This window comes from Martes martes (assembly GCF_963455335.1).
Source record: "Martes martes genome assembly, chromosome: 9".
Taxonomy (NCBI): Eukaryota; Metazoa; Chordata; class Mammalia; order Carnivora; family Mustelidae; genus Martes; species Martes martes.
Genome location: NC_137896.1, coordinates 30,442,927 through 30,467,821, shown reverse-complemented (window position 1 = coordinate 30,467,821; position 24,895 = coordinate 30,442,927). Strand labels below are relative to the sequence as shown.

At 35.8% G+C, this 24,895-nt stretch overlaps 1 protein-coding gene across 6 annotated transcripts in view; it reads left to right on the top strand.

Moving 5' to 3' along the window:
- GPCPD1 (glycerophosphocholine phosphodiesterase 1) overlaps window positions 1-24,895 on the top strand; it is a 51,874-nt gene that overhangs the window by 12,011 nt on the left and 14,968 nt on the right. For 4 of the 6 annotated variants that reach the window (XM_080814543.1, XM_080814546.1, XM_080814544.1 and 1 more), the window contains exons 4-13: window positions 905-989; window positions 6,758-6,833; window positions 8,732-8,773; window positions 10,586-10,709; window positions 15,121-15,352; window positions 17,041-17,203; window positions 17,523-17,655; window positions 18,593-18,647; window positions 21,871-21,963; window positions 24,409-24,486. In XM_080814543.1, coding sequence (XP_080670669.1) covers window positions 905-989; window positions 6,758-6,833; window positions 8,732-8,773; window positions 10,586-10,709; window positions 15,121-15,352; window positions 17,041-17,203; window positions 17,523-17,655; window positions 18,593-18,647; window positions 21,871-21,963; window positions 24,409-24,486 — 1,081 coding nt within the window. The remainder of the gene's footprint in view (window positions 1-904; window positions 990-6,757; window positions 6,834-8,731; window positions 8,774-10,585; window positions 10,710-15,120; window positions 15,353-17,040; window positions 17,204-17,522; window positions 17,656-18,592; window positions 18,648-21,870; window positions 21,964-24,408; window positions 24,487-24,895) is intronic. The other 2 variants (XM_080814547.1, XM_080814548.1) reach the window with 1 other exon arrangement.

Here is a 24,895-nt window from a genome sequence, read left to right as displayed (position 1 = left end):
AATGGTCTATGACAGCGGCTCTCCAACTTAAGTGTTCATCATCAGAGTCACCTGGAGGCTTGTTAAATTACGGATTGCTGGACTCTCCCCCCCCCCCCCCAGAGTTTCTATAGTAGGTCTAGGTGTAGCCTGAAAATTTGGATTTCTGACAGTCTCCAGGGTGATATTCATGGTCCTTGGATTACACTTTGGATGCCACTGGTGTGTGATTGGAAGGTAATAAAAATCAGTTATAATCATGAGTTGTAGCGACTGCTTTCACAGTTGAGTCAAAGCTTTAGAATAGCAGTAGACTATGTTAGCATAGCATAGTTCAGAGGAAGACATTGAGTTGAAACAAGTAAGATATAGATCCCAATTGTTTGGCCAGGGGATTAGCCAGAGGCTGGGGAAGAAAGCAGGATAAGAGACACTTGGGAATGCGAGTATATCACTTGCCTCAGCCCCAAAGCCTCTTAGCAGCCCTGTAACATCTCTAATTAACTGGAAAGTCAGAAAAGATTCTGACTCTCGCCTTTGTGTTACTTTTTCTGTTTAAAATACTTCTCCTTGTCTTTGTATGGCTGGTTCCTTCTCATTACATAGGACTCCGCTCAGACTGTTCTTCCTCATTGAGGCCTCTCCTCCAAAACTTCCTGTCACGTCAGAAAGGCAAATAGCTCTTTTTATGTATGTTTGGTTATTTGTCTCCCTTCACCAGAAAGCAATCTGCTTGAAGACAGGGCTCTTTCTGCTTTATTCTTCACTGTGTGCCCAGTGCCTGATGCAGGGTCGGCCTGGAGTATAATTCTGTGTAGGAATAAACAAGTGGTGTTGGTCACAGACCTTGCTGGAGGGGTTTTATGCATTATGAAGTCTATGCATTGTAGTTTGATATTAATGCTTCTGCTCTTTTTCCTCACAGCATGTTATGGAAAGCAACCATTGTACTCACTAGAGGAGTATCAGTTCAGTATCGCTATTTCAAAGGGTGCTTTCTAGAACCAAAGGTATGTTTTCTTTATCTCGTTTCCAGTTTCTTTAACAAACTTACTTCTTTCAAAAGCAACTAATTTAAGTTTGGAGACATTGAAAGTAATGCGAGTTTCTTTTGATCAAATAAGGGAAACAGAACTCTAGATTAATGATATTTTAGTGCTAAAAAGCAAGCAAGTAGCCACTTCAGAGGCAGACGATGTCTGCAGTGGAATTTTTAAAAGACTAATAGTAAGTATATTCTGCAGTATTCTTGTTATGAAATCGGTTTTAATGATAAATGAGTGTTCTCAGTAGCTGTGCTTTTTCTCTAACTTTTGTGAAGTAACCAGTTAAAAGGGGTTTCTTTTTGTTTCATTTTTTAATTCTTATGTGGTATAAATACATTTGAAGGAGTATATAGCCAGCTTTAAGTGAGTAATTATTTTTAAAAATTATTTCATAAAAGCCATCTCTTAGTGGCTGCATTTGTTTTAACTCCTATCAGAACTGAAGTAATTCCTCTTAGATTTTTTTTTCAACCATGGTGTTGATAGAGTAGGATCTTTTCTGAAGGCCTTTGGAGTATCTGTTAAATCTAATCTGCTTGCTCACAATGATTTATTATTTTGGGATTGTTTTCATATTTAGAAAAGAAAAAAGTGATTCTTTCCCTCTTATTTTAAAGATGCTTATTTCCTGAAAGGATTCTTTTCCTTCAGATTTTTATCTTTGAGTACACTTAGGCTGCATGTGAGCAGGGGTTTAGGCAGGCGTCTAGGAAGCAAAACGTGGATTAAACCATTTTAAAATTTTTATTTCCCTTTGGGATCATTGAATACTTGTTACATGTGAAAAATGCAAGCAGCCACTGTTACCTCATTCTCTTAGCCACCATTATAGAAGAGAAAAAACTGACAAAGCCACTTCAGCTGTCTTTTGCACCTATTACGTTTCTTATTCCAACAATATATTGTAAATACTCAGTAATTAAAATTACATTATGGTTGATCATTGTGTTGGCTTATCTTGACAATAGTCTCATTTTAATGACTTAATATCATTTATTTGACTTAAGGGTTGTGCATTGTGGCAGAGTTTTTCAGTTTAAATTGAACAGTTGTGCAGTGATACGTAGGTCATAGCACTCATGACATTGAAAGTTAATTTAAAGATCCTGGTTTGTGAAATTTGTAATATGTGAAGTCAACTAAATTTTACTTAAAGTGGCATTTGGAGAAGAAAAATCATAATGAATCCTTTGGGCATAGTTTTCTAAAGTAAGACTATTGTCAACATAGATCAAATTAAGCCAACCTACAGTATTTTCCCTCTTCATTGAAAGTGTAACCAAAAGCAGCAAATTAGTCCAAACTGCCTTCTGAAAAAATTGGCAAGAAGTCTGCTTACAGTAAAAAACAAGTTTTTCCCCTTGTAATACTTGCAAAAGTTTACAGTATGTGTTGGTGAGTGTGTTTCTTTAAGTAGGTGCTCTGTATCGTGTACACATGTACCGTGTGATGCAGGGGCTGCCATGGTAAGTATGTTTTTCATGGACTAGAGTAAATAGCTACATAAAATCCCATGCATATAGCTAGAGGTTTTTTTTTTCCACATGCCAGCTTAAAGTGACACTTCTTTTCTTTTAAAAGTTGGTGGCGCTCTTTAAATGACACTTAATTTTAAATAGAAATAATTATGAAACTTTGTCTCAGTTGTGTGTTGTCAGATGATAAAACTAATGTGCAAAGAATCTTAAATTGTAAAATGAAATTATTGGAATATATATTTTATAAATATAAAGAATGATAGGAAAGCAAAGTAATTATGATACAGTGAAAAGCTGAAATGAGTAATAAGATTAATTTTGTTGAGGTAGTCTACCCAAGCATTTGTAGAGCTTAAGCTAAAAATCTTGTGGTCTTGTCAATTGACCTTCATATTTCAGTTTTTTTACCTATAAAATGAAGGGCTTGGACCATAGATTTCTTAGGTCCCTTCCACTGTGAAAATTTTATTGCAAATAAATAAAATTTTACCATGCGTATTTTCTCCTCCTTTTTTGCTCTTTCTGGCATATTCTTTTTAGTTTATAAGAGTCCCTTTTCTCAACTTTTTATAACTACCTGTTGTCTTCTACTCTGTAGAATTAGAATGAGGTGTTAATATGTTGATTTTAAAATAATTTTACAGGTGACAAATCAAATACTATCTTGAACATAGCAAACAAAGGTTGTAGATATTCTTGGAATGAAAACGCAGGTGGGAGTCTGCAGATGGTCCATTAATTTCACATCTTCACCAGAGATAATTTTTCAGTGTGAACATCAATTAAAACATTTTTTTTTAAGTCCATGTCCATCCTTCTATACTTGTGGGCAGAATTAGTGATGTAACCTGATGAAATGTTAGCCAATTTATAATAATGTTGTCTGTGATTTTCCCTTCATTTCAATGGAAATAGCTCTTTATTTTTTAGTAACTTCTGTTTCTAATTTTTCTAGGTGTTCACATTCACTCATAATTAGATTTGTTATAAACCCTTATTTTGTTCTTAATCTCCCTTGATTTTTGTTTAAATCCTTTAACAAAAGAATCAGTCATCTGTGATAGGCAGATCATTGTTTATTTATAGAATAGCCCAGGTATCTTATTTTGTTGAGTGGTTTTCTTAATAAAATTCTTCTGGATGCTAAATACCCTAAGCTGTTAACCTCAGACTTAAACCATCTCACAGATATCTGTCTGCCTAGCTTTCTTCACCTCACGCTTTAGTTACCCATACGTGACTATTTTTCTTATTAGTCTTTTTCAAAATCATTATTTTTAAATGACTGTTGGTCTGGCCTTGCCATCATAGATGCAAATTCCTCAGAGCCCCTTTTACATGTCCCCCACCTTTTTTCAAAATTTGGAAAGACAACAGTAAAATTTTAGAAGTTTTATTTTTCATGATATTTGAAAGCAGTGACACGACTTGACTAGTTGATGATTTTGCTACATGTTTTGTTCAAAACAAAACAGACCAAAAACCTCAGTCTACATGTTGTTTCTCTCAGGGCTTGATGTAGCTCAGTGATGTTGATCACTGCTTAAGAAAGCAGTCATTATGCTTTTCTTTCTTTGCAGAAATAGATTATTTTGTATTTTTCTTAATATGCTTAATAGTATTGATAGAGTTGTTTCACAGTTTAACATACATTTTAGCAATCAACTGACTTAATATATGTTAAATTATGAAACAACTCTATCAATACTATTAATGGAATAATGTCTTGGACTGATGATGTTACTTTTTTCTTCAAAGATCCACCTTGCACTTGACTCCAAAGTGCTTAAAATTATGGCATCCTTTTACGGAATGAAACTGTTCTTTTTTCTAAGATCTTGAAGAATGAGTTTATTACATTTAGCTTGTTAAAAAGGATTGCAGGTTTTGGAGTCATTACTGAGATTTTTAATCTCCCAGTGCTCAGGGCTTAAATATTTTTTAAGAAGTTTAGTAAGCTAAAATTTAAGATTACCTTCTAGAGTTTGACAAAGTAGTACCATTTTGAAAGATCACTGTATTTTAAAACTTCGTTAATTTTTTTATTTTATTTTAACACTTTGTTGTACCAACAAACATGATTTGTAGTGTGAACGCTTATATACCCAATTAGAAGTCATCTGTTGAATCAGCTCTTTGGATTGCTCCTCGAATGCCCCATTCAGTTCAAGCCTAGGTGGTTTTATGCTGTGAGTAGGTTTGCTACTAAAGCAGATGAGGGTGGAGTTATTAAAATACTATTAAAATATATTTTCTACCAAATATTTTATCCACAGGGCTATTCTGACATTAGATGTAGATATTGTAGTCAACACTTTGTAAAGTTCCCCTGACACTGAATTGATACAAAAACAAAAACAAACTCTCCTTTCTTCTGTCCACTTCTTATCCTTGCTGGTATTTAATACTATGTTCCTGGCACCTTTTAAAGTCACCTTTGTTTAGTAACTTCTGTAAGAATGTAGAGCTAGCTATACCATCTTTGTAGCAAAGAGGGTTATTTTTTTGGGAAGGGGGATGTGCAGGGGACATGAGAGGAATGGGGAAAGACTATAGGTTAGATCTTTCTGGATACTCTCTATTGCTAAGAAACTTTTTTTTTTTAAGGTATATATTTGTATCTTTTGAGGATCAGAAAGTTTCATGTTTAAGAAATTCAAAAATGAGAGGAAAGTCGTGATAAAAAACATCGAACAGATATAGGAATAAAACTATCTCTATGTTTTAGTGTAAAGGAAGTGAAATTCACTGTATTTAAGATGAGCAGTTTCACAGTAAAGAAAAATTTTAAAAACATCTGCCCAGTTTACCTAACTAATAAGTTGAACCCTTAAAACAAGGAGGTATTCAGCAAGAGAAAATGAGGATTTGGTGATTATCCCATTTGCTTTATGATTTGAATGAATAGCAAATGCTATTTTAGTTTTCAAAGTTCAGAAGTTTGCAAGTTTTAAAAATTTCAACCTCTGGTTATTTTTAAGTAGAATATCTCTTGCACTTAATTACTTAATGTGCTTAATTTATCTTATACTCGATTACCATTTAGCACATTATTATTAATATTGAAAGCTATAAAATGATATAGAAGAGTATTTAATACCATCTAAAGGTATACACAGTGTATAGAGAGCTTATATGTTCTGTGCTTTTTAAGAGTATGTAATATATGCCTAGAAAAGGGGTTGAAGATTTACGTATGAAAATATCAGTAATGATTATCCCTAAGTGGTGTGATAATGAATGATTTTTGTGTTTTCTTTTTGCTTCTTTGTATTTTATTAAATGTCTTCTGAAGATGTGAAGAGAAATATAAAATACCTTGTAATGTTACAGTTTGAAATTTTGCTTCTAAAATATGTATTTAATGGTTTTATTTTGGCACATAAGTTCAGTTGATTTTTTTAAATATTTAAAATTAGGAAGCATTTAGTTAGTAGTTCAATCCTTTAGGTATACATAGGGAATCTTAGTTGACAGTTCATTTTTATTTTTAAATTGCTGTAGATGTTAACACATAAAGCTTTATTTTCCCTTTTAGTAAGAGAATTTGATAACAGAAGACAGTATTAGTTTTCACCCTGTATGAATTTATGAACTGTAGGGCATAAAGAGAAAAACTAGATGGTAGTTCCCTTTTTGTCAGACTTATTCTTCGAATTTACTCATGCACATGTACTTTCTTTTAGGGTTTTCCTGTACTTTTTAGAAACAATGGTTACTATAATACAAGAAATTTGATGTTCTTCCTGTTATTTACTTACTATAATGAAGAAGCTTGTTATGCCCTCTAGTTCCTTGTGATCACTGATCTTGAAGTACTTGTACCTACTATTCCTACTATCATATAGGCTTTTCCCAAACAGTTGGAGAGTTACTTGAGGTAACTTTATTCAGTAATACCTCACTGACCACTGACAACCAGGCATAAAGTATATTTGGTGTTAACTTTAATTTATGGGAATTTACCAGCTAATTAGGAGTACTATAGGCAGATTTAAGAAAGGGTTTAAGATGATTTTATGTGCCAGTTTCATCTCCTTTTTCTTGTTTACTGCCTCATCGTCCTTTTCTTCCAGCACTCATGTTTTGTGACCTGGTACATCCTGATTTTTGGCATATAATATTGATAAATAACAAGATGAATCTTTTGGTTTCATATTTAGTATAAGACTTAGGCCACAAACATCTAATGGAGTCATGGGTAGAAAATAAGATATAAGAAATTATTGCAGACGTTTAACTTTTAAATTGCAGACTATCGGTGGTCCATGCCAAGTCATAGTTCACAAGTGGGAGACTCATCTACAACCACGATCAATAACCCCTTTAGGTATGGGCATTAACTGCATCTGTTTGAGGCATATGCATAAAGTTACTAATATGCTGCACAATGGCGTAGTGGGATTTAATAAATTTTTATTCTAAAGTTTAAGGTCAATGCATTGTCAGTACTGCAAATTTCACTTAGCATATCATGGATCTTTTAAAACTAAACAGTTCTTAATTGCCTTTCTTTATAAACTTTGTTAGAAATGCTTGCCAGGTTATTTTTATTTGGGGGGGATTTGATTAATTTATTGTGGAATATTTATTTTCATTTGGAGTATTTAACAAAGTTTGTAAAATAACATTCTTCTTGACTGAGCATCCACGGCTTTATTTGATTACTTGCTCAGAGAGCTTAGAGAACATTTGAGGAAAGAGTTAATCCAAAACAAAAATTCTTAAATTTTTAACTTTAAATAGTAAGAGCAGTAGAATAAGTTATCCTGTTTATTCTGTGTTGTTGTTGTTTTTTTTTAACTAGTAAATACTTGAATAAACTTGTATGAATGCATTCAGATTTCTTGGTTGTAGCAGACATATTTTCCTCCTGATTTACTTAAATACCTGCTGGCTATGTTAAAATTGATACTCAGATAGTTGATTTTATTTTGTTCTTGTTTTTTTCCCCCCAAAACATCATTCTGTTTTCTTGTGCCAAAAAAATGGCATTTCTCTTCATACAAGTATTTTTTAATTTCTTTTTCCTTACTGAGATTAAAATTTGAAGTTCATATCATATGCATAAATTACCCACTTGGATTCATCTGTAAATTCACTTGTGCTGAGAACTGTATCTTTTATTTTCTAGAGAAAATTAGAATTTAAAGATAATAATGGCTTGCTAGTAGCTATCTTAGATTAGAAAGTAGTGAGAGATCCTTCTTTACCCTGTGGCAAAGACATGTCTTGTTTAAACAGATACTTCATTCCATCCTCTTTATTGGATTTTCTTTTATGTTTTAATACATTTTTGATAGTATATTTAAAGTTTTCATGAATAGCGTACTTTAGAATTATAATAGTCCCATACTGAGGTTGGAAATTATTAGGTATTAAACATTTCAAAAATAATTTGCATTTGAAAGCATCTTGCAGTTAAATATATTTCCTTATTGTAAGAAATGAATGTTTCTGGTCTTTTAAAAATTAATTTTATACTTTTGGAAAGCATAATCTCTAAACTTAAGAGCTGCGTGAAATCTACCAAGAATCTTTATTGGGAACTATCACACCTATTTTGACAAATATTTCAGACAACGTTTAAAGTTAAACTGGGAAAGGAAGTAGCAGGGAAGATCATTATTGTTTTACTGAAGAGGGTGGGGCTTACCAGCTTTTCTTATTTAGCTGAAATTTCTGTTAGAAAGGAATGTGCTAGCACTTATTCTTTTGGTAGTTCCTCACAGCTCTGTATATGCAGGTAAGTTTGCTGTTTGTGAAGCTTGTAGCTGGCTATAGAGAATAGTTGGGATTCGAGGAGAGTTATGTTTTAGATAAGTTCGGAATATGCACTACATAAGAATAAGCATTTTAATTGTGCCAAGACCTTTGGTTTAAAAAAATCACCCAGGAGATATTGTTGTCCAGCAGCCTGTCTCATAAATTGGTGGGTGTAGAGGTTTGTCCCAGTGCCTCTAGAGGGCGTCTCTGAGGAGTTTTCTTTCCCTTCCTTGTAACACCACAGATCATCACCAAGTTTGTAAGAACTTCTACTGTTTGATTACCTCCTTAAAAGGGAATTCTTTATTGAGGGCTACAATAAATATGCTTATTCATTTTGGGCTGCTTTTAAATTTTAGATTTCATATTTTAAAAATCCTTAAGGTGGGTAATTTCTCAGTTGTGCATTCTGTATACATCATGAATTTTAACTAGGTTTTTTTTATTTTCCTTCAATTCTAGAAACTGAAATTGTTATTGACGATGGACAATTTGGAATCCACAGTAAGTGAGACTGAGTTTTGACAGTCTGTACTGATACCACTGAGATGTTACCTGACTTTTCGTTAGAAACAGCACAGAGAAATGTGACAGTATGATATTGAAAATAGAGACTAGATCCAAGAAACAACCACATTGTGTTAAATAATAGTTTCCAGTATAATTCTTAAGTTTTAAAATTTTATCCTTTTGGTTTTTGACTGGTGACTTAGATGTATGGATTACTATACTTAATTTAAGAGTATTATACTTAACTGTTAATATATCATCCCCTTTTAACCCCAGTGTTTGGTGTTAATGTTTCCAAGCATTCTAGACTCTTAAGCGAGGTTTGTGCAGTTTGTGTGTATATGCACTTACAGTAAAATCCAGATTAAACAAAATGTCCCAGTAATTCTCCTGAGACTTTAACAATTAATTTATGGTGGAGTAGATAAACCTTTTACTTCTGAATATGTTGAAAATGTCATGCATTCATATATTTTTGTGCTTCACTAAATACTTTATCCTGAGGGTTCAAGTTGTCTTTGGTGACTGGGATTCTCACAGTATAATAGTGTTATGATGCTAAACTGCATTTTTGTTTTAGACCCTAAACTGGTCAAAGATACAGAGGGGGTGAGCAAAAGGTGTGCTTGCACTGACCGTGAACCAGAGATAAATTGCTGATACAAGGCACCTATGTTTATACACTTGAGAAATGTACACATGCTTTGGCAGTGTTTGGATAGGAATTTTACTTCTTTTCCTTAATTTCATTTGGGATGACTTATATTACATTGTAAGGTAGTCTAAAATACTTGCATAGCTTTAGTTTTAGTGTTATAGAGTCTTGTTCTCTTTATTTACAAATATTTATGCTACATGTTTTAGAGAGCTTGCTGGATGGAGAAGTAGTTTTCTCATGTCCCTAACTATAAGGCAGGTCACGTCCCTCTACTGTATGTTAATATCTCTGCATAGTTACAAATGCAGGCATTTCTTTGCTCTTTTGTAGTTGTTCTCTTAAACTCAGCTTAAGTTAGCTGTCAGGATGGAAGACTGTCTTTCCAAATTTGTCCATTTCTGAGAACAGTTTAAAATTAAGAGAGGATAATGGTTTCTCTTTACTTTTAAAATTTAGTAATTATTGAACCTAAGTTATACCTAAAGAGAAAAACTTCTTCTTTTTTTTTTTTTTTTTTGAGTCTTGTTGGTAAAAAACTTAGGTCCAAAATGGCTGACAGCTCTCTTGTATTTATAAAAATTTTATGACATATGTTAGAAGGAAACTTCAAGTTAAATAACGCTAATACAGTGTTATCACAATCCTGCCATTTATTTATGTCGGAATTTCTAAATGCAAGAATACAGAATTGACTCACAGTTTTGGTTTTAACCTTCTCCTGTCTCAAGCTCCAGCTTTAGTGGTAGAACTGGTTCCCGCTGAGTAGTTCATGTGACCCTTTGGAAGTGTGATAGTGGTCCTCAGTGAAACACTACTAGGTTAGAGCCAGTGAGGAATGTGGTATTCTCTCAGAAATAGATGCTGTTACCTCGATAATGGATTCATTAAGAAATTTTAATTTACTTAAGTGGTTAAATATGGCTGATTGTTAACATTTAACTTTTTTCGCCTGACTTCATATAAAAGTTTTTGAGGGATAAATTTAAAACTACATGTGTGTTTGCTTTGGAGAGAAGTTCCAGTGAAATATAAACTGAGTGTATGCAAATGTGAACATGAACTAGAATTGTCAAAGGTATGTTGTACTTACCAGATTGTTTCAGAAAAGTGTGTATAATAATTACTGTTCTTCATATTTACTCTGCTAGATGGTGTTGAAACTCTGGATTCTGGATGGCTGACATGTCAGACTGAAATACGATTACGTTTGCATTATTCTGAAAAACCTCCTGTCTCAATAACAAAGAAAAAATTAAAAAAATCTAGATTTAGGTATGACCATGTGTATTTGTTACTTAACCTGTTCATTTTTACTAATGCTGTAGATTTCTGACCCATTCGCTTTTAGCCTTTCAGTGTATAAACTAAGAACATAGCACACATATAGATAAGGTTACATTTTCTTATTGAAGGGTCTTGTGAGAGTGAACTGCTTCCCTGACTCAGATTGTTCCAGTTAAACATACTTCTCTTAATATTAATTGCTAAATTTGAAAGCAGAAAATTTTTCTATTTAGGTAAGTGATTTCCAAGTGTATATATCTTTGTGGTTTCTACCATTCAGAATTTTTTTTTAAGGATTTTGTGTATTTATTAGAGAGAGAAAGAAAGCATGAATGCGAGCTGAGGGAGCAAAGGGTCAAGCTGACTCTCTGCAGAGATCCCATGATCCTGAGATCATGACCTTAGCTGAAACCAGGAGTTGGACACTTAACCAACTGAGCCACCTAGGTGCCCCCATTTAAAATTTCTTAGTGTAGCAATATTTTGTTTTAAAATTGATATGACAGAAATGAATTTGTGCTAAATGAGGGGATAATGGTATAAACAGAGAAAAATGACTATTGGAAATATCCTTCAGTGATCTAAAGTGTTCCTGTGGCTTGAAAATGAAAATTTTTTCATGAAGAAAGGTAACAGTGATCATGGCAGTTCCAGATTAGTTTCTTCCTAATTCTGTATTAGGAATAGATTTCAAGCTTTGTGTAAATAGCTACATAGTGGGTAACTTGATTTTTCTGTAGTGTCCATCATATATACCTTTAAGTGAGCTGGCTTCTCAGTGACCCAGGCAGCCCTATCATTTGAGTTTTTATAACTTAGGGACTGAGAGTTGTAAGTTTTGGTATGTAATGCATCCTTTTCTGACAAAATGTCAGGGTTGGGTTGAAAGGGCCATTTTCAGCAACTGAAGTAATTAATAATACAATACTTAGTGTCTTTATACTAAGACTTAAAAGATACTGTAGGTAATAACTCATAAATGTTTTGTAATAACTGCTTAAATACTGTAGTACTTATCCCAGTCATAAAATTAAAAAGGGACAGAGTGGGTAGCATTTCCAAGTCCTTTGCATTAGCTATTCTGAGAAGTGAAAGGTTTTGGGTGTATCTTATCTTTGCTCATAGTGTTTCTAGGCCTTTTTCTTTTTTTCTTTTTTTTTTTTTTTAAGATTTTATTTATTTATTTGACAGACAGAGATCACAAGTAGGCAGAGAGGCAGAGGGAGAGAGGGAGAAGCGGGCTCCCCGCTGAGCAGAGAGCCCGATGTGAGCCTCGATCCTAGGACCCTGAGATCACGACCTGAGCCGAAAGCAGAGGCTTTAACCCACTGAGCGACCCAGGTGCCCTCTAGGCCTTTTTCATACATAATTGAATCCTTTTTTCTTTTAAACTTTATTTATTTAGTTTTTTTTTTTTTTTTTTGCGGGAGAGCTCGAATGCACCCGCATGAGACCCACCCTGACCCCCCACCTAGGGCGGAGGGGCAGACTGGGTCACTAAGTCAGTTAAGCCTCTTGAGTTTGGCTCCTGTATTGATCTCACTTGGTGGTGAGATTTGGCTCTGTGCTTGGGGTGGAGTGTTTAACATAATTGAATCTCTTATTTACATGTGAGAAGAAACAAATCGTGTTACAACTATAAAGGGTCTTCTTAAAATAAGAATAAAACCTTGAGGGTTGCCTGGGTGGCTCAGATGGTTGGGCATCTGTCTTTAGCCCTGCGTCATCTGGGTCCTGGGATGAGCCCTGCGTCATCTGGCTCCCTGCTCAGTGGGGAGCCTGCTTCTCCCTCTCCCTCTGCTGTTTCCACTGCTTGTGCTCTCACGCTGTGTCAAATAGATAAATAAAATCTTTAAAAAAAAAAAAAAAAGTAAGACCTTGAAATAACTATAGAAGATAAACCAGATGGTTGTTTGGGCTTACGAGGATTTTTTTCTTTTCTTGACTTTAGTTAAGAAATTAATAGATAATTAATAGTTGGGGTTCTGCTTGCAGATTTCTGATTGCAAATGCATACTGAGTCCTATACCATTCTTGTTTATATAGAAGTTATTTTGAGTGTTAGTATATATTATTGTTTTAATCAGGCTTAAATTGGAATATTTTTGTATAACCGAACTTCGGTGGTCTCTACAAATTAAATAACTGATTGCTATTGAAATAATTGTGTATGGAGTACCTGGCTGGCTCAGTCTGAAGAGTATGTGACTCTTGATCTCAGGGTCATGAATATGAGCCCCATGTTGGATGGAGAGATTACTTTAAAAAAAAAAAGGTGATAAACTTTATTAAAATTTGTGTATAACTAGAAATTTGTGTTCTGACCACCTTTTCCTCCCAAACTCATATTTAGTGATAAACTAAACCTTTATGGGGTAGGAAATAAATTGGTCTGCAAGAATATCAGGACTTTAAAAACTTAGCAACAGCTTATGCATTTTAAATAAAATGCTAGGGGCGCCTGGGTGGCTCAGTGGGTTAAAGCTTCTGCCTTCGGCTCGGGTCATGATCCCCGGGTCCTGGGATTGAGCCCTGCATCGGGCTCTCTGCTCAGCAGGGAGCCTGCTTCCTCCTCTCTCTCTGCCTGTCTCTCTGCCTACTTGCGATCTCTATCTGTCAAATAAATAAATAAATAAAATCTTTAAATAAATAAATAAATAAAATGCTAGACATGCTGTTCTTTCTCATTATCAGCAATTTTTTTTTGTTTTTTTTTTTTAAAGATTTTATTTATTTGTCAGAGAGAGAGAGAGAGTGCACCAGCAGGCAGAGTGGCAGGCAGAGGCAGAGAGAGAAGCAGGCTCCCTGCTGAGCAAGGAGCCCGATGTGGGACTCGATCCCAGGACCCTGGGATCACGACCCGAGCTGAAGGCAGCAGCTTAACCAACTGAGCCACCCAGGCGTCCCTCATTATCAGCAAGTTTTTAAAAAAATTTTTTTCATTACCACCAAGTTTTAAACAAGCTTCTCATTCAGTTTACTCTCTCCGTAAGTAGAAAGAGATTATAACCATTACAGAGCTATTTGAAGAAAACATTTAATATAAATGACTGAAATGTTTTCATAAATCCCTTTAAACTTGAATTTATTTATTTTTTTGTAAAATAAATTTTACAAAATTTATTTTACAAAATTTTTCAGGTAACATTGCTGTTTTCAGAATAGTTATTTTTATCTTTGTGCCTTTCTTATTTATTACTGTCCAAATGTGGTCTCTCTTCATATATCCTGGTGGAGAATGTTCCTTTAGGTTCACTAATAGAATCAGTTATCCAGGGCTATTCTTTATGTAATTTTTTAATTTTTTCTATGTTTTTGAGAGAGTAAGAGAGAGAGAGACAGCCCAAGTGGGGTGGAGGGGCAGGGAGCCCCATGCAGGGCTCAAACCCAGGATCCTGAGATGATGACCTGAACTGAAGGCAGATGCTTAACCAACTCCACCCAGGTGCTCTGTTTATTTGTTTCATTTAAAAAGTAGTTACATGGAAGTACATACACACATGTAAAAAAAGTGCATGCATACAAATAAACATTTAATGCACTATTTTTTTAAAATAATGTACTTTTCACAGAATACCTGGACACACTGTGGTAAGGTAGAAGAAAGGGGAAATTTTTTTAAATATTTTTTTACAAAATTATTTTTATTAACATATAATGTATTATTTGCCCCAGGGGTACAGGTCTGTGAATCGTCAGGCTTACACATTTCACAGCACTCACCATAGCACATACCCTCCCCAATGTCCATAACCCAACCACCCTCTCCCTATTTTTAAAAGATTTTATTTATTTATTTGACACAGAACACTACAACGAGAGAGGGAACCACAAGCAAGGGAGTGGGAGAGGGAGAAGCAGGCTCCCTGCTGAGCAGAGAGCCCTATGCAGGGCCTGATGGAATGAAGACCTGAGCTGAAGGCAGACGCTTAACCACTGAGCCACCCAGGCACCCAAAAGGAGAAAATTTTTTAATTTACAGCCTCCAACTCTAGTCTTGTAATGTACACTAACAGAATATGGTTTCAGTATTGTGCTTATTTTTATACATATATTCTTTTGTGAGACTTTTCAAAAAAAATTGAGATAGCCATATATAAATGAGATAATAGTAAAAGCCTCTATAGAAAAAGAATTACTGATAACCTTAGCTATAATGAGCATTTATCTTGTTTTAATTCTTTGCAGAAATACATGTAGATAAAAACAAAAATATCTTATAAAACATAACTAATGCCTTAACCAGTAATATGTGTAGTCTCATATAATACCATATTTTTGTTACTTGAAGGATTAGCATATTCAGGGTGCACTTCTAAAGTTGGCGTTCAGGTAACATTTGTATGAGTTTTCCTTTTCCATTTTTTTTTGCATTTCATTATCTTTTCCATTGGTGTAGGGTAAAGCTGACATTAGAGGGCCTGGAAGAAGATGATGATGATAGGGTGTCTCCCACCGTCCTTCACAAAATGTCCAACAGCCTAGAGATATCCTTAATAAGCGACAATGAGTTCAAGTGCAGGCATTCACAGCCAGAGTGTGGATATGGCTTACAGCCTGATCGTTGGACAGAGTACAGCATACAGACAATGGAACCAGATAACCTGGAGCTAATATTTGATTTTTTTGAGGTGAGTAATTATTTCATGGAGAGAGTTGAGGAAGAATGCAGGCATGGGCTTATTTTTAAATGTTTTGATTTTTATTTTAGTCTGAGTGTAAACCCATGATTCATACATCCTTTTAGATGTTTATTTTTCTATACATTTTAGCAGGCTTAAAAAACTTGGAGTTGATAGACTCAAGTACTATAAAAAAATCTCAGTTGAATTGATGTTTTACATCAAGACCAGATGTCTTAATGTTTATGCCTGTTCTTTTTTTTTTTTTTTTTTTTTTTTTTAAACCAACGTGGGGCTTGAACTCACAACCCTGAGATCAAGAGTTGCGTGCTCTGTTGACTAAGCCAACCAGGCGCCCCTGTGCCTATTCTAAGTATAAATGAATAATATACAAAGGAGCCTCCAAGGATAAACAGAGGGATGAGCAGACTGTGTAACTATTGATAGGCAACCCAGGCTTCAACATGATTGAGTCCTCCTCATGACTAAAGTGTGTAGTTTATTGAGGCATTTTATTATAAGAATTCATAACAGTGGACTCATTTTTACAACTTTATTTGATACTGTGAATATGTAGCAAAAAAGAGTTGCTATGAAAATTGTGCCAGGTTGTTCAGAAATCTGCTGCTAGCCTTCCAGAGTTACTCATGACTCAGAACACTAGAGCCCTCTGACTTGGTGGCTGTACAAGTGCTCTCATCTTCACAAGTCTTGCTGGGTCCTTGGCTAACTAAGGTCCTTGCTTGATTGTGCCCAGCTAGTGGTTATGTGTATTGCTTTCCTTAGATTCTTGATCTTTGGTACTTCCACTCCCATTTCCATTAGATGAGGGCACCCAACCACAGTTTTGTGAAAATAGCAGAAAACAGAATGGATTTAAACCCACAAGTAACATATGTTACACTTGTCAATTAAAATCATTATACTCTTTGAATTATTTAATTTGATGATGCCTTTATGCATCGCCTTTGCAACTGGCTTTTTGGCTACTTTGCATTGTATGAAATTTAAAGTGTTTCCTTTCAAAAAACTATAATAAAGAATTTTTATTTTTTAAAAAACCTGTAATTCGATCTTACCTAAGTGAGAAGATCTGTGGGACTTTATTGTTCAAATGTGAGGTTTTCGTTGAATATTTCCTATTTCTTAAGGACATACCTTTTAATACTCTTAAATGTCCTAACTTGCTTTTCATTTGTTTAGCAGTTTTGGAAATACTATTTTATTCATAGACTGGGCTGATACAATATCCAGTGTAATGTCCAAATGAGTATTCAGTTTCCTAGAGAGTTAACTATCCCTTTATGTCCTCTGTTGGAAAGCATTTTTAGAGAGTATAATACACATTAACGGCTCACTACAGCTGTTTTTTAGTCTTTGAATATAAAGATACTTAGAAACTTTGTCAGTGCTTGAAATTCATCTGATACATGTTAGAGAATCAGAAGTGCCAATCACCACAGTTATGACTAATAAAGTACCATATAAAATCTTAAAATATTATATACTAAAAGAAAATGTATCATTTATTTTACAAAGAATCTATCTAAATTACCTGAATATAAATTTGATTCCTATTTATTATTGATCTTCTTCAATAGATTTTGAATTAATTTTAAGGGAGTTTTTTGACCTTTAAATGGGAAATACTGAAGTGTAAAAATATGGATTATTTTAAACCTCATTTTTTATTTCAGGAAGATCTCAGTGAACATGTAGTTCAGGGTGATGCCCTTCCTGGACATGTAGGGACAGCATGCCTCTTATCATCTACCATTGCTGAGAGTGGGAAGAGCGCTGGAATTCTCACTCTTCCCATAATGAGCAGAAATTCCAGAAAAACAATAGGCAAAGTGAGAGGTAAGCTGAGAGAAACAGAGGGGCCCTTTATAAATGAGCAAAGGTTAGATTCAAATTTTGGTTAGTTTCAAATTGAGCTTTTGGGAATGGTGTTAAAGTATTTGTTTTTAGAATATTATCTACTACAGTAGCAACAAGGGGCATCTGTGAAATTTTCTGGAAGCTTTGCTTTGAATCAGTTTTGGCTTGTTACTTGTTTTCTATTTGATAGAGATCGATAAAGTTGGTTCAAGTACTTAAATGTAAATACTATTTAGATGCTCATTGTGGCCTTTTTAATTGGCTTTATCTTTATTTCTCCCCTTTTTTTCTATGGAAGTTGACTATATAATTATTAAGCCATTACCAGGATACAGTTGTGACATGAAATCTTCATTTTCCAAGTATTGGAAGCCGAGAACACCATTGGACGTTGGACACCGAGGTGCAGGGAATTCGACAACGACTGCTCAGTAGGTTGAATATTTGAGTGGCATCTAGTGCTTGGTAGCTTGTGCACGATAAGGCTCTGTTGGGTTGGCCCACTGAAGGTCAGGGATCCTTTATTACCTGGGATTTAATGTAATTCAAATTAAGTAGAAAAACTCTCAAAAGACTCTGGACAGTCTGTCTAAAATCTACTGAACTGATGCAAAGAGGAACATTAAAACAGAAAGCCAGGAGGAAAAGCTTGATGCAGGAAGCAACCTGAATCTCAGTGTGTGTGTTGTGGTCCCAACTTTTCGCATGTTCCCCTCTCTGGGTCTCGGTTTCCTCACCCGTACTTGGTATCATTTCCATACTGCTGTCCTGCTGGGTCTCAGCCTTTTCCCATTCTCCTGGTCTGCCAGGATTAAATCCTCTGAGGCACCATTGCAAGGAGCAAGTCTCTGTGTCTCTTCTACTTTATGCCACTGCAAAAGGTAGTTTTCCTTGACTGGCCACCTTACTGGGGGAGGTATGTGTGGCTGTGGGATATGTTTATATTTGGCTTATACGTACTTGTAGTCGTTAGAGCTTGTTTTTATGGAATAAATGCATCACCAAGTGATGGTCACAGTCTTAATTGGGGGATGGCAGAAGTAGCTTCAGAATAGAGAATTTTGAATTGGTTCCATTGTTAAAGACATAGTTGGCTTTTTTTTTTTTTTTTAAGATTTTATTTACTTATTAGAGAGAGACAGCAAGAGCACGGGGAGGGACAAGCAGACTATCCCCCCGACTCCAAGCACAGAGCCTGATGTCAGCAGGGCTCCATCCCAGAACACTGAGATCCTGACCTGAACCTAAGTCAGACGCTTAATGACTCAGCCTTCCAGGGACTCCAGTTGGCTTCTTTATTACATTTGTTTTCTTTATCCTTTCTGTAGTCGGTGATAACTGTTTATCTATATATTTCTTCTCTTTCAGGCTTGCTAAAGTTCAAGAAAATACTATTGCTTCTTTAAGAAATGCTGCTAGTCATGTAAGTGACCCTCTCTTTTTTTGAAAACTTGGGACTGTTGATCCAAAGGTAGCAAAGTAGAGAAATGTGGGCCTGGGTAGTCTGTTCCATTAAAAGCTTAAAAAGGTTAAGTAGGTTAAAAATGCATGGTTCTGACTATGATTCTAAGCGAAGGTAAAGTGTCTTTGAGCATTTGTTTTTAGATTCTTTTTTTTTAATATTTTATTTATTTATTTGACAGACAGAGATCACAAGTAGGCAGAGAGGCAGGCAGAGAGAGAGGAGGAAGCAGGCTCCCCGCTGAGCAGAGAGCCTGATGCGGGGCTCGATCCCAGGACCCTGGGATCATGACCTGAGCTGAAGGCAGAGGCTTTAACCCACTGAGCCTCCCAGGTGCCCCTTGTTTTTGGATTCTTGATTAAGATTGTGATGAAAACTATAGAATCATTAGCATCTTTGTTTGAGATTACAAGGTTTTTTCTGTTGTTTGTTTTAAAAGATTTTATTTATTGAGAGAGAGCAAGAGAGCGTAAGCAGGGGGAGGGACAGAGGGAGAGAGAAAAGCAGGCTCCCCACTCAGCAGGAAGCCCAACGTGGGGCTCAATCCCAGGACCCTGAGATCATGACTCCTGGTGAAGGCAGACATTCAACCGACTGAGCCACCCAGGAGCCCCTGAGTTTACAAATTTTGAGTGATTGGGACAAGAAAAACATTCCCCATTAAGCATTGGTTTTCATTAACTGAATATTGTCTCATTCAGATACTTTGGAAATAATGATTACAGAAGGATTTGATGGTGGTTTTATATAACACTTAAGTCTGTCAGTTTATCTTCTGCATACCAACTTGATTATGTTAAATTTCTTTTTTTTTTTTTTTAGATTTTATTAAAGATTTTATTTATTTATGTGACAGACAGAGATCACAAATAGGCAGAGAGGCAGGCAGAGAGCGAGGAGGAGGCAGGCTCCCCGCTGAGCAGAGAGCCCAATGTGGGGCTTGATCCCAGGACCCTGGGATCACGACCTGAGCCGAAGGCAGAGGCTTTAACCCACTGAGCCATCCAGGTGCCCTGATTATGTTAAATTTCTTAATTCCTTTTCTCCATTTATTAAAGGTTAGAGTCCACTTTTTAGCTTTTAGTTTTTTTCAGCAACTACAACTTGACATTTTTAATCAAGAACCTGAGATTTCCACATCTCCCCCTGCTGCCCTTGTACTTGACTGAAAAGCTTCATGCTCTGAAGTTAAACTAGGGAGGAAATGGAGGAACAACTCATTCTTTTATTTTCATTTTTTCCACAGTGTGCACCTCATGCCTTAAGCTTTTGCCTTTTTATAAAATAGTTCAGCAAGTAAACTTGATTAGTGTGATGTTTAATTTTATCGCTTTATATGAGCAAACATCTATTCCAAGACATACTTTTTTCATATTTGAGCATCTCTACAATTGGTAAGGGTTTTACTACTTTCTTATCCTTGCATCCTGGTATCATGGGCAGCATTTTTTCCTCTTTTTAGTGGTATATGAAGCATTTTATAATTCATGACATTTTACATTAATTATTTTAGTGTTTAAAATATGAATAGTGGATTTCTTTGCCTTTTTGTTGAAAGGATATTAAATCTATGAGTTTGGGCTCTACTTCATTATTTGGAACCGGTTTTCATGGTAGCTAATAACTATTCTATACATTGGTTTATTGTGTAAACACATGAAGATCATGTAAATGAACTTGCAGTGTCTCCATGCTTTTTTTTTTTTTTTAAAGAGAGGAAGGTTGGGAGAGGGAGGAGAGAATCTTAAGCAGGCTCCATGCTTAGCACAGAGTCTGACACAGGGCTTAGTCTCACAACCCTGAGATCATGACCTGAGCCAAAATCAAGAGTCAGTTACTCTAATTGACTGAGCCATCCAGGCACCCCTCTGTGCTTTTTGAGAGAAAATTTCATTAAGCTTTTTTTCTTCCATGTTCTGTTGAGATCCTTCATAAGTCGTATAGGTCGCATTTTAGAATGCCATATGCTAGTTATTAATGGCTTGTTTATTTTAATACTAAAAACATATCCTTGAAGGGGTTCTGGTATGTTATTAGCTTATTTCTTAAAGCTTACACATGGATCTAGGGATCAGATTTTATCTGTTCGTAAAATTACCTTCCTAAAGGGCGGTGATCCGGTAAAGTTAAACATTTAAACTACAGAGCTATAATTTATTTAATTATTGTAACTATTTAAGGATTGCAGGTTTTGTTCTCTGGTAGAAATGCTTTGTGTTACTGTCTTGTTTATAGCACTAGAAGGAGCTAAACTTATTTCCTGCTTCAGAAGTCATCAAGGAAATAGGCTCCTTTGATTCTAGTCTGTGATCCATGTGCCCTCAAAAGTTGGACACCCCTTCCGTGACCTAAAGCTCGGGGACGGGTGGAAGCATGTCATTCATCCTTACACAAGCACTTCTCTGGGCTGCAGTAACGTACAGAATGCTCAGACCTAGTTTCCTTTGATCCCAGCCAGCTTTCTTTCCGTGAATGCACACCTTTGTGGGTCAGTTTATGTTCTCAGCTTTATTTGGATTAATTCCTGTGTCAGAATGGCTCTGACTTGGAAAAATGCATCCTTAACTCATTGTCATCATCCTCCTTCCTTTTGACACTCTGTCAGGAGATTGTGCGGCACCATTCTTGACCCTCTTGCTTCTTTCTATCTTTCCAGCAGCACCTGTCATTTCCTCTTTACTCTGCTTCTGGGGTTTTGCCAGGAAAGGCTGGAAGGTATGCCGCCCAAGTGCACCAGGGTGCAGAGCTGAGACAGTGGCTTCTTCCTTTAACCTCCTCATCTCTGAGGGTCTGCTGCCTATGGTACTTGGGGGAAATATGGTGCAAGGTGACCCTGCTCCCTGTTCCGGCCGGCTCCGTTTATGCTTATAGTAGTAGCAGAGGTGACAGGCTGGCTGCTGCCACAGAGTGGCCCTGGAGTGTGTTCACGTGGATCAGTGTGCCCATGTTTTTGCCAGGAAAAAAAATTGCTGTGCTATTACAATGAAGAACGGTAAAAACATTATAAGAGAAGAAACTACTTTTTAGAAAAACTTGAAGCATAATATAATTCATGAGGAAGTTTTTTTGTGTACAGGTCTGTGAGTTTATAGTGAACAGTAAATTTCTTATGTCCTTGTAGTTTTTAGATGTATTGTGGGCTAGATAATGTTTTTCAAGTACTCAGTTCCTTTATTTCTTTTAGGGTGCAGCCTTTGTGGAATTTGATGTACATCTTTCAAAAGATTTTGTGCCTGTGGTGTATCATGATCTCACCTGTTGTTTGACAATGAAAAAGGTGTGTTGAAATTCCTTCATTTTATTTTATTTATTTTTTCAGAGAGAGAGAGAGAGGGAGGGCGGGGAGAGAGAATCTTAAGCAAGCTCCGTGCCCAGTGCAGAGCCTGACACGGGGTTTGCTCTCACAACCCTGAGATCATGACGTGAGCTGAAATCGAGAGTTGGTTGCTCAACTGACTGAGCCACCCTGTTGCCCCCATATTCCTTCATTTTAAACTCTTACAGTTAGATAGGTTTAAAGGCTAGGAAGTTTGTTTTACATATATGTGTATAGTTATTTATTAGAGTTGACCAATTCATTTTTTTGGGCAATTAATGCCAGTTCTTTCCTCTGTCAAGTTCCTGTAACATTGAGTAAGGAGACAGGAATAATAATTGCCTGGAGTAGTGTCTCTGTATTGCTGATTTGTTTTCTTCTGCTGTCTAACAAAGGAACCTTCCAGGTGGCTTCTATATCAGTCTGCCACTCTCCCTGTAGTAAAGCAAGAGAGGAAGCTGTCACAGTGTCTTTTTTCTAGGCTCCCTTCTAGTTTTGCCTCAAGCTTTTCCTCAGATTAATAGGTTAGTATGATTTGGCCAGAACAGAAGAGCCACAGTGGAAAAGCACTTTCAAGCAAATAGAAGAGGGCCTTAGGAAAGGGGTGTAGATTTAGGAGCTAGGGAAATGTGACAGACTTTTGAGTCAAGAAGGGAAATGTTCAGAACTAAACCTCTAGATGTAAGTACCTGATGTCAGGGGAATTGAAGAGGACAGAGACCAGAGGCAGGGGGAGTGGTAATGTGGTCAAAGGTACAGTAAGCCGGCCCAGAGTGGAGATAGAATGGAGAATGGCACGATGGAGGAGAAAGTCCAGAAGGAGATTTAAAATTGGGTATTTCCTAAAAATTGTAATTATTGTTCAAACATAATTGTGATAATTGTATAGTGCTTAAACTTTAGTATATAAATTAACCAAGTGATTTCTTAAGAACTTACTAGGTTCATTTGGCATTTTCTATTAAACTGTTGGGTATCATTTTCTGTTGAGGTGATTTAAAGTTAAGGCTAATTTGCTAACATACAACACTTTACCAGACATGATTGTTGTAGTGTACATGGCAAGGTGCCTGCCTGCTTGTGGATTTGAATCAGTCATGGGGGTTTAGATTGCTATGATGTATGAAAAAGCATGCTTCCATTCCTAGAAGTGGGCCCCACTGTTTTTACATAAGGAAGGGGCTAGGCTGTAACTCTTTCTTGGTAGACCGTAGGGTCTGACCCTTCTTGTCCATAGTCTTAGGAGAGGGAAGGAGATACACCTATTTAGATAATAGAGGTAAAATAACTTAGTAGAAAAAGAGGAGATTGTTTTGCCCTGGGAAAAAAAATCAGTGCAAAAGTGGACAGGAAGGAATGGAGCAGAAAGATCTTTGTAACCAAGATTGAGGTTAATGAATCAAGCCATAATTTCAAAATCCTATGAGAGTTAGTGGAAAAAGTATTACTGATCCCGTTTTCACCAGACTTTGTCTTGTTCTTAAGTTGAATCTGGATGAGTTAGAGAATGAAAATAAAAAATTATATGTATTTTTAGTTTTAATTTTCAAGCTGCTATTTTCCTTAACAAAATCAATTCATGTTCATTATAAAACTGAAGAAGATTATGAAATAAAAAATAAATCTTCCTTTCCCCTTTGTCTTTGGTCACACTCCCTTACTCTTAACAGTTTCTTGTGTGTCTTCTAGAAGAGCCATATGTACAGGTTTATACCATATGTATGTGAATGAATATAAATGTAGTAGATTTTAGCATATTTGTTGGATTGATGATTTATTGGTGGTCCGTTAATTCATTTCCTTAAGATAGGGGTGCCTAAATAGTGTGATGTTTGATATGGTAGTAAACTCTAATAAAACAGGTTTTTTCATTGGGAAAACATTTGTAATAGATTAGAGTTCCTTTTAAGTATTACTGCCTCAGTCTAATCAGACTTTTTTTTTTCATGACCATTGAAAAAATGTGGCTGTTTTTAACCAAACTTAAGTTTAAAAGGTTTAGAAAAGTTTAGAAACTTATTGACAGAAATTAATCTTTGTATAGTACTTGTACATGTTGATTGCCTTGTCATGTAGCATGGATATACATATGTCAGAATGTCAGCAGTATGACAGGAAGTAGGGGAAATGACTGATTCCTGGCTCAATATGTCTGTAGGGCCCTAGCCTCCTCCCAGCTGCTTTTTTCTTCCAGGCACTCCCACTTACATCAAAAACAAAAACCAGAATTTAAGAGCTGGAAGGTGTTTTTTGTTTTTTTTTTTTTAAAGGGGCTCCCCTGCATGGGCTTGCTGTGGGCTCTGAACATTTGTTCTCATCATTCACTAAGTTGGGATGTTAGGCCTGTCTAGGGTTAAACATTCAGTAATAATTTGAGGCCTATTTTTCTCTTTATTTTCTTTTTAGAAATTTGATGCTGATCCAGTTGAATTATTTGAAATTCCAGTAAAGGAATTAACATTTGACCAACTCCAGTTGTTAAAGGTAGTAATGATAACATAAAATGAAAATGATCTTTTAGTTTTAGAATGATTTATACCTTGTTTATGTTCTCTTTCTGCATGGAGATGACTATATATTCAGCATCAGTAGACTTTATGCTTGGTTCTCTGTTCTATTCGGAAGAATGGGTTTGTGCTAATCCATCTGTCTTCTCTAACAGTTTCCACAGACCTCACTGATTTTGCATATGTGAAGAGGCTAGGCTGTAAGTCTGTGTGTAGACCATAGGGGCTGACCCTTCTCATCCAGTCCTAGGTTGCCTCTGGTCTGCATTAGCCCTTCTTTATAGAACTGCTTTACAGTTGGCCTTTTATTCTCTCCTTGGTTTTTATACTTCCATTACTAGGATCTTTGTATGTTTTTTATACCATGTAATTTTATATGATTACTC